The 9,032-nt window shown below is 59.6% G+C and overlaps 1 protein-coding gene across 1 annotated transcript in view; it reads left to right on the forward strand.

The window, feature by feature from the left end:
* Positions 1 to 568: 568 nt before the first annotated feature.
* The window catches only part of Rrp1 (ribosomal RNA processing 1), a 9,377-nt gene continuing 913 nt past the window's right edge, over positions 569 to 9,032 (forward strand). The window contains exons 1-12 of the mRNA XM_010636444.3: positions 569 to 777; positions 1,887 to 1,969; positions 2,748 to 2,805; positions 3,647 to 3,732; positions 3,898 to 3,959; positions 6,207 to 6,336; positions 6,417 to 6,481; positions 6,630 to 6,808; positions 7,744 to 7,796; positions 8,297 to 8,394; positions 8,560 to 8,579; positions 8,851 to 8,964. Of these exons, the coding sequence (XP_010634746.1) occupies positions 645 to 777; positions 1,887 to 1,969; positions 2,748 to 2,805; positions 3,647 to 3,732; positions 3,898 to 3,959; positions 6,207 to 6,336; positions 6,417 to 6,481; positions 6,630 to 6,808; positions 7,744 to 7,796; positions 8,297 to 8,394; positions 8,560 to 8,579; positions 8,851 to 8,964 (1,081 nt within the window). The 5' untranslated portion in view covers positions 569 to 644. The remainder of the gene's footprint in view (positions 778 to 1,886; positions 1,970 to 2,747; positions 2,806 to 3,646; positions 3,733 to 3,897; positions 3,960 to 6,206; positions 6,337 to 6,416; positions 6,482 to 6,629; positions 6,809 to 7,743; positions 7,797 to 8,296; positions 8,395 to 8,559; positions 8,580 to 8,850; positions 8,965 to 9,032) is intronic.

Below are 9,032 nucleotides of genomic sequence, written 5' to 3' on the forward strand. Positions count from 1 at the left end.
AACTATCGTCTTCCTGCATTTCCGGTCTGGACGAAATGTCTCCCGCTGTCCCGGACGACTTTCACGGCCTGTTTTGAGGCAGGGCGCATTCAAGCTCCGTCTGTTTTCGACTCTTTCCATCCTCCTGGACGCAGGCATCGAGGGCAGGTGTCTCGCAGCCTGGCCGGCCCCCTGCACTTCCATGGGTTTCCCTGGGTTTCCCTCCGCCCTGAAAAACGGATGCCTTTAGCGATCCCGATATGAGAGTGGCGCCCAGGCGCGCGAGGGCAGATGATCTGCAAGCGCCTGCTCCACGCAGCCTTTCTGGGCGGTCGCAGCCGCGGGGCTCTGCGACACCATGGCCTTCAGGTGGCCTCTCCGGCGACTAAGGGCTCACACTACCCGTCCCTGCCCGCCGTCGCGGACGTCCCGAGAGGTCCTCTCCAGTGGCCTCGCCAACCATCTGCCACGCAGGGTCCAGTTGTGCGGCCCGGCCACTGCGCGGCGGTGGCGAGCGGCTCGGCGGTGTCTCAGGTCATGACTTAGGGCGAGTGGCGTCGCAGGAGCGTGACGTAAGGCTGGCGTTGTCGCGGGACGCTGACGTGTCGTGTGACGTCACACGCGCGCCGCAGCTTGGTCCGCTTGTGGAGTCGGCGAGGGAGACTATGGCTCCGGGCGTGCAGCTGCCTCCCGAGATCCAGCTGGCGCAGCGCCTGGCAGGCAACGAGCAGGTGACCCGGGACCGGGCGGTGCGGAAACTCCGGAAGTACATTGTCGCCAGGTCCCAGCGGGCCACAGGTGGGCAGGGCCCCTGAGGCGCGTGGGGCCTCCGCGTGGTCTGCGGCACGGCCGCTTCGCTTCTGCCTGTGGGGGCGGTGAAGCGAGGTCGCGCTGCGGGGACACCCCGGTCGCCCAGGTCCTTCCCAGGCCCGGCCTACTCTCCTCTGGGAAGCCTTCACCATCAGTCCCTCTTCGGGCCGTCCGCGTCTCCTCTGCACCCGGCCGGCTTCTGTCTGTGTCCGGGTGGCGTTGTCGTCCGGGTGCCGCCATAAGTCCCTGAGGGCTGAGAACCTGCCTCCTGCTGACTGCTCATTGTGCCTGCTGTCCTGCGTGCGTGTACCCTCCCTCTACTCGCAGCAGCTGGATCACCTGGGTGTTTCCTAAAAAGAAATTCCGATTCTGGGGGCCTGGCCCAGTGGAATCTGAAGCCCTGGCGCCCTGTGCTTTAGGAAGCTCTGCATTTGTGCACTGCGGTCTCTGTTGTCTCAGTCCACCGCTGCAGGGACAGTGCTCCAGCTCACAGGGCCCCAGTGAATGTCGCCGGGCCTCCTTTGCTAGCCTGAATGATGAGTTAACTTCCTTCTCTTGATATTTGAGATAACACAGTTGCACGCCCCGAAATCCACTCGTGACCACCATCCAGTAAGGAAGGGGCTGGAATTCTGAGCTGTGATTCTCCCAAGTGGAGTGTGGTGGCTGATGCCTGTAGAGGCTCAGCAAGTATTTAGTGGGTGCAGGAGGTTACCTGGAGGGGACCGCTCACCCTGAAGCCAGCAGGCTCTGAGTTGGAATGGTTGCTTAGGGAGGGGGCCAGCGTGCCCCCCAGGTCCCCTACAACACACAGGAGTTTGTTTTTTTGTTGTTTTTTTTGTTTGTTTGTTTTTTGGCTTTTTGAGACAGGGTCTCACTGTGTAGTTGAGACTGACCTGGAACTTACTATGTAGCCCAGGCTGGTCTCAAACTCACAGCAATCCTCCTGCCTCAGCCTCCCAAGTGTTGGGATTACATGCGTGCACCACCACACCCGGCCCTACACACAGGAGTTTGGATGAATCCCAGTGGCCATGCTTCGTACCAGGCACTAAAGGGTCAAGCTTGTTTAGTGTGAACACTGTGGTTTGTTTCAGGGGGCTTCACACATGATGAGCTGCTGAAGATATGGAAAGGACTGTTTTACTGCATGTGGATGCAGGACAAGCTGCTCCTGCAGGTGAGCACGTGGCAAGGTGGCCTGAGAGGCTGGGGGGAGTTTGGGAGGTAGGGGGCTATTGCTGCCCATTCTAGTGGAGACAGAGGCACGTGCTTTGGTCTGTGTGGCTGGTCATGTGGAGGACGGATCTGAATGCCGTGGCAGTGCTGGCAGTGGGGCCCGGGCTGGGTGGAATGGGTCGTTTTGTGTTTATCCCCAGTATGGTAAAAAAACTAAAATGACAATTTAAGGGCAGAATGCAGATCTTCGGGGAGCAGATTTCCTCCTGCTGGCTGTTTAAAACAGTGGTTCCCAAAGTCTGAGCTGTTAGCTCTGCAGAATCACCTGAGCGTGAAGATACTTACTTAAATTTGGGCTCCAGGCTCACTTCTGTCTTCTGAATGTCTCTCAAGGAAGGCTCTGGAATCCTCTGACTGAGCAGGGGCACAGAGTGATGCTCGGTGCTGAGGCAGTCAGGGGGTGACTTATGGGTGGGGGTCTGGTTGGCCACATCTCCCACTAAGTGGCTGTGATCTGTCCCACGACCCCTGTGACTGTCACCTTCTTGCTCAAGGCACAGTCTCACTGCAGAAGTCAGCGGCCGTCACTATGGGGAGAGTGTCCACGCTGGCTGCGGAAGAGGCCTTTTGCGGCAGGGGAACTTGCAGAACCAGGGTGCACTGTGCTGGGATCCCTGGCAGCTTGTTTCCCGAGTGAGGGCATGTTTGTGTGTGTTCTCCTTACAACTGGAGAACACAGTGTTTCAGGGAAGGCTCTCTTTTCACTGTTTCATGCACAGGAGGAACTAGGAAGGACCATTTCCCAGCTCATCCATGCTTTTCAGACCATGGAAGCACGTGAGTAGCTCTGTGTGGCTGAACCTCGTCTGTGAGTCAGGCCACAGCCACAGAGGGTCATGCGGAAAGCAGCCTATAGGCCGCCTGTCACCGGAATAGACTCTGCTCAGGAGTAGGGAGGCTGAGTCCTTCCAAGTAGGACAAAGAGCAGGGTAGTGATCCCACAGAATGGCTCCCACCTGATAGTTGGGCAGCTCCCACAGTGTATTTCTCTAGCTGTTGTGTTTTATCCTGACCGTGTGAGTGATTCTCACTTTGCCTGCCCATGGGAATCATTTGGGCGGCCTTGAAGCTTCCTGATGTTTTTGCCGGATGTGGTGACACATGCCAATAATCCCAGCTACTTGAGAGGCTGAGGCAGGAGGATCACAAGTTCAGGGCCATTCTGGGTAATTTAGCAAGACCCTTTCTCAAAATAAGGGTTAGGGATGTAGCTCACTGCCAGAGTGCTTGCCCACCATGTTGAAGCCCTGGATTCCACAAAGATGATTTGAAAGAGTCCTGAGGTGCAGACCTTGGTCCACTTGGACCAGTTCTGAGGGTGTGGCCAGGGTGTCACCGCCTTAGACCCTGGGCCCTGCTGAGGGCCATGGGAGCTGATGCAGCAAGAAGCAAGGTGCTGGAGCCTGCTCAATGGTCTCTGCCCCATGCGTGCTGGCTCGCTGACCTTGGTGACGATGCCACATAGACTTGTGAGGCCCCACAGGCTCTGGCTGTGTGTGCCCTGTGTCTGTCATGTGTATCTGGGCCTCTGTGGCCTGGGCTGAGGGTCCGAGTGGGGGCTTGTGTGTCCTCAGCCCCTCTGCAGTGCTGGCATTCACACGCCCACCCTGTTCTGCAGAGCACTTGTTCCTGCGAACGTTCTGGCAGACCATGATCCGCGAGTGGGCAGGCCTGGACCGGCTGCGCCTGGACAAGTTCTACCTGGTGAGGGGCTCCCTCCCCGTCCAGCTCAGCTCCACTGTGTGTGGCCCTTGCTTGGCGGGCTGTCTCCGCTGTCCCGGACTGTGTGTGCTGGGGTGGCTTCCCCGCTGAGGGGACCTGCTGGAGTCTGGGTCCCACTTCTGCTGACTGCCCCCTTCCGTTGCACAGCTCATGCGCCTGGTCCTGAATGAGGCCCTGAAGGCTGTGAGGATGCGAGGCTGGGAAGAAAGGTCAGTCCACGCCCAGGGCCACCTCAGCTCCGGCCCGGGGCCCGGAGTCACACACTTCCCTGGAATTCTTGGTCTGCTGAGGGCATAGTTTGAAGCGGCTCTAAACCTGGCCAGTGCGATGGGGCCAGGGCTCAGAAGGAGCAGACGCTGTCTGCCGGGTTCTCAGGGGTCACTGTCCACAGCTCTAGAAGCCTTCGAGTCATCCAAACTTGTCGTGCTAGTGGCGGTGCTTGGGGGTGACCTAGTCCCTGCTCCAGGAGCTGCTTCACGTGGGCTTTGGCAGGCAGTGGCGACGCTTGTCCTGTGCACGTCTGGACAGCTTTGGGCTTTGAGGTCAGACCCCAGATGCCATGTGGTCACTGGAGGCTGCCAGGTGCAGCACATTGCCAGATTTTTTGTTGTTTTTTTTGGTACTGGGGATTGAACTCAGGTCCTTGTGCTTGTGAAGCAGGCAGCAGCACCACTGAGCTACATCCCCAGCTCCTGGTTTTTTGTTTTTTAAGAGACAGAGTCTCACTACGTAGCTCAGGTTGCCTGGACTCCTAGCGATCCTCCTGTCTCAGCCTTTTGGGTGCTGGGATTACAGGCATATGGTCACCACACCCAGTATTTCCTATTCTAAATTAATATATAGTTATAAAAATTATTTTCCAATTATAGATGACGTGTGCTCAGTATAAAGAACTCAGAAAACTGTCATGAAACATTAAAAAATGTTTTGATTTTCGTGTGCTGGACCTTAAAGCTAGGGCCTCTCACATGCTCTGCCTTTTGAGTTAATGCCCCAGCCCTGGAAAGTAATTTTAACTTCAATAGATAATTACTTTAAAAATGTTACATAGGGGAAGCTGAGGCAGGAAGCTCACAATTTGAGTCTCATCTGAACGACTTAGTAATACCTTGTTTCATAAACAGGAGGTCTGGGGATGTAGGTGAGCATAAAGGCCAGTTTCATCCTCAGTACCACAGAAAGGCTGCATGGAGCCAGCACAGGTGTGCAGGGCCACTGGTCCATCTCCGTCAGCATCCTAGTGGATTCTGCTGCTAGGTAGCGAGTAGCTTCTTTTTGTTTTCGTTGGGCCGGTTAGAGGCTTTGGAACTGATTTGTGAGTGAGAATCATGCTACAGGACAAGTGGGTGACAGTGGACCCGGCGCCCCCATGTTGGAAGAGCTGCTTTCCCATGCTGGCCTGCAAGGGTGAGGGGCAGGCGAGCCCTTGCCCAACTGCGGTTCCGTCTCCGAGGAGGAGAGTGCAGGTGGTGACGTGTGCCCTCGCAGCATCAGGGCAGCAGCAGCCCCCAGTCCTGGCTCGGGTCTGTGCCCCGTTCCCAGTGAGGACTGGAGGCTAGCATCTCTCCCTGGTGGCAGCGTGTGTGGTCGTTACCACAGAAGCTGCTTTGCCCTCGTGGCTCCTGGGGCTCTCCCCTGCCGGGTGACTGTGTGGGCTGGGCCCGAGCCCTTCTGGCCCCGTCCAGCATGTGGAGCTGCTCTCTCGTCTGGTCCACTGGCCTGGCAGCAGGCGCTACCTCGTTTTTCTCTTGGGTTTGCACCTCATGTTGCATCTGTCTCCTTTTCCTGAGCCTGCTGGAACTGCGCTGTTCCTGTAATGGGATTCCGTGCATTGGCGTTCTCCGAGGGGCGCCTGATGCTTCTGTGTTTTCTTTTGTTTTTTTGGTACTGGGAATCGAACTTGGGTCCTTGCACTTGCGAGGCAGGCAGTGGAACCACTTGAGCCAACCCCCTGCCTGTGTTTTGTTGTGTGTGTGTGTGTGTGTTTTCATTTTTTGACACAGGATCTTGCTGGGTGGCTCAGGCTGGCAGGAGGCCCCTTAAAGGGTGTGTTTTGTAGTTGCAGGTGTGGAGGTCTGCAGTCCACCTTGAGTGTTGGGTGTACCTGACTGCTGCCACCGCTAACTCTTGGGGGCTGAGTCCTCAGGTGCAGGGCTCTGAGATCCCACTGCATCTGAAAGAGCTGTGGTGGCACTTGTCACCTGCCCTGCCCCTGCTCCGGCCAGCCCTGGGGGGACGCAGAGGATGGAGGGGAGGCCTGCGCGGGTCCAGATCATGCTGTGTGTTCTCATGGGGGACATGGCCACTCGACCCTATGACCAGCCGCCTCCATGCGCCCAGACCCAGGGCCACTGTTGTTCGCTCCTGAGTGGAGGGGCGCCTGGCTGTGTGTTCCTGCCAGGGTCGCGGTGGGGACAGCGTGCATGTAGCTGCTGGATCACCCACACCCCGTACAGGGACATCGAGCAGCTGATGGCGCTGCTGACAACTGAGATCTTGCACGAGGACAGCCAGGCTCCCAACGGCGTGAAGAGCCACTTCCTGGAGGTCTTCCTGGAGGAGCTGGCCAAAGTGGGCGCCGCAGAGGTGAGGTGGGCTCCAGAGGCTGGCGTGGCCCAGAATGGCCGCTGCGTGCCGAGGCTGAGCTGCTGCCCTTGCTTCTGCAGCTCACGGCAGATCAGAACCTGTGGTTCGTGGAACCCTTCTGCCAGATCGCCGCGCTCACTAAGGAGTAGGTGCAGGTGGCGGTGGGCCTGCCCCGCTACCCTCCCTTCCGGGGTGGCTGCTGCAGGAGCTGCAGCACCCTGTGGCCCTGCTCCGGGCCCTGGGGTGGAAGAGTGGGCGGCACAGCCTGAGTGTCCAGCTCTGCTGCCCCTCAGCACTCTGGTTCTGCACAACATCACTCGGGGCATCTTCGAGGCCATCGTGGAGCAGGCCCCCTTTGCCATTGAGGATCTCATGAAGGAACTGGATGCGCAAGAAGGGGAGGACGAGGCGTCAGATAGCGATGGCGACTCCGGCAGTGACAAGGAGCTGCCTCACCTGAGGCTGCCTGCAGGTGGGGCCAGCTGGCTCAAGGTGCCAATCTCCCGGCACCCGTCTCTGGCTTCCTGCCGGGCTGCTCACGCTGCCTCCTGGTCGGGTTCTTGTTTCCGCCCTCTCCCAGGGGTTGGGTAACGTGGCAGCCAGGCTGACCTTGGTTCCCTGCCCTGGCTCACCCCGCGCACCTTGCCTGGCCCAGCTCCTGGGCGGCTCTAGTCCAGACTCGGGCTGCCTGCTGCTAGGTTGTCCGTCACCATCTCCCAGCTGGGGTGTTCCTCATCCCTGGGTGGCTTTCCCATGAGGGCTGGCAGCACCCTGTGGTCCCGGCTGTTCCCTGCCAACAGCATCTCAGTCCTGGGTGGGTGGGGACCCAGTGCACCACCCGCAGATGGCCCTGCACGGCCTGGGACAGCACTGCGGTGCCAGTGTCCCGCCTGGCCCATGCCCGGTCCCAGACTGGTGGTCACTGTCCACCTGCAGGGCTGAGCCCCAAGTGTCGCATGCTGCTGCCCTCCCCATGCCCTGGACCCTTTCATGGCCCAGGCTCTTCTGCCCCTGAGTTGCCTGCCATCCTGAGTCCCCTTCCTTGCCATCAGCAACCCAGAGCATCTGCTGGCGGGTTTCTGGTGCCTGCTACACACCATCCGGCTCTCTAGGCTAACTCCTGTCCTGTGCCACCCAGCCTGAGCCCCAGTGCCTCCCATGATCCCTGTCCAGGCCATCCCGTGTCTGGTCCTGCTACCCATCTCCCTCATTCGTGGAGTCCTGGCACTTCCTCTGCTCTCTCCAGTGCCCACCGCTCCAGGCACCACGTTCCCTTACCTGTGTCCCCTCCTGTCCCTACCTTGGTCTCCTGCATCCTGGGAGGCGCAGTGCTCTGGGATCCCCCTAGCCTGTTCCCTACACACACCAGGTATGGGGCTTGGGGTCATGGGATCCCTTTCCTTCTAGGCTTCCTGGAGCAGGAGGGACATGACGAGGACAGCTCTGGGCCCGTCCTCCAGGTAGGCACCTTCTTTCCCCTGCTGGCCTTTGGCTTGGAGGGGGACAGCGTCACAGGAAGGCAGCAGGTGAGGCTTAGGGGCCACCATGGAGGAGGTGCCCTGCTTGCCTGGCAGCTGGAGGGCTGGGCCGGGGCTGGGTTGCTGAGGAGCAGGCCCAGGCTGCTCTGCCTTGAGCATTGACATTTTGGGTCCCAGCTTGGAGTCAGCTCTGCAGGGGTCGGGACTAGAGTGTCGTGTGATGTTAGTGTCACCTGCCTGTCATATTGGTAAACTTTGGGGACCTGGGGTTAGATACACTGGTCGTGTTGCCTTCACATGCTTTGTCTCTGCCTGCCTGTGTGGGGAAAGCTGACATTGCTGTGAGGGAAGCCTGGGAGACAGGAACGGCAAGGGCTGTTCTCTGGCCACGCAGAGTCCCCTTGCTGGCCATGTGGGGCTCAGAGCTTTAAAGCAAGTGGGCATTGACTGACCCGGCCTCCCTGGCATCCATTCTGAGGTAGTTTGACTACGAGGCAGTTGCCAACAGGCTGTTCGAGGTGGCCAGCCAGCAGAACACCCCTTCTCAGAACAGGAAGCGCCTCTACAAGGTCGTCCGCAAGTGAGTGTCCCAGGTGCCCAGCCTCCTCCACAGGCCGCTGTCCTTCAGTGGCCCCAGCTGGCGGGGGGGTCTCCAGTGCCCACATAGGAGGGTGTCTTCTTGGCCCCGCTGAGGACCCCAGGGGTGCGCGAGCCGTCACAGTGATTCTGTGTCTTGCTCTTGCAGGTTGCAGGACCTCGCTGGAGGTGAGGCTGGGGCAGCACCCAGTGGCCCAGCTCAGGAGCATGGTGTCTGTGTGTGCGGTGTGGTTCTGGGGGAACAGGGGTTCAGGGTGCTCGCTGAATGGGCCTCAGCCTGGAGCGTCCGTGCACCCGTGTGAGCAGGCAGCACTGTTCCTTGGGTGCCCGGGCAGGCCGTGACAAGAGCCGGCCCACGGGCTCCCTCTGGGACGGCGTGCCTGGGCCGGCACCTCTGTGGGAGTCGGGCCTTTGCTGTTCTGACGGCCCTGCCCTGCAGGTCACTTCCCTGAGGACGAAGTCCCCGAGAGGGCCTGCAAGCGGCTGCTGCAGGGGAGGCGCGTGCGAAAGGCCAAGCGGCGCTGGCTGCAGCAGCAGGCACGGGGCCAGAGAGGTGGGGCCCGGGCACCGGGGTGGTGGCACTGGCCTGGGGCCGGCTGTGGCCCGCCCGGCGCCCACGGG

The sequence above is a fragment of the Fukomys damarensis genome, unplaced genomic scaffold (assembly GCF_012274545.1).
Source record: "Fukomys damarensis isolate Sample0158 unplaced genomic scaffold, DMR_v1.0_HiC HiC_scaffold_24, whole genome shotgun sequence".
Taxonomy (NCBI): domain Eukaryota; kingdom Metazoa; phylum Chordata; class Mammalia; order Rodentia; family Bathyergidae; genus Fukomys; species Fukomys damarensis.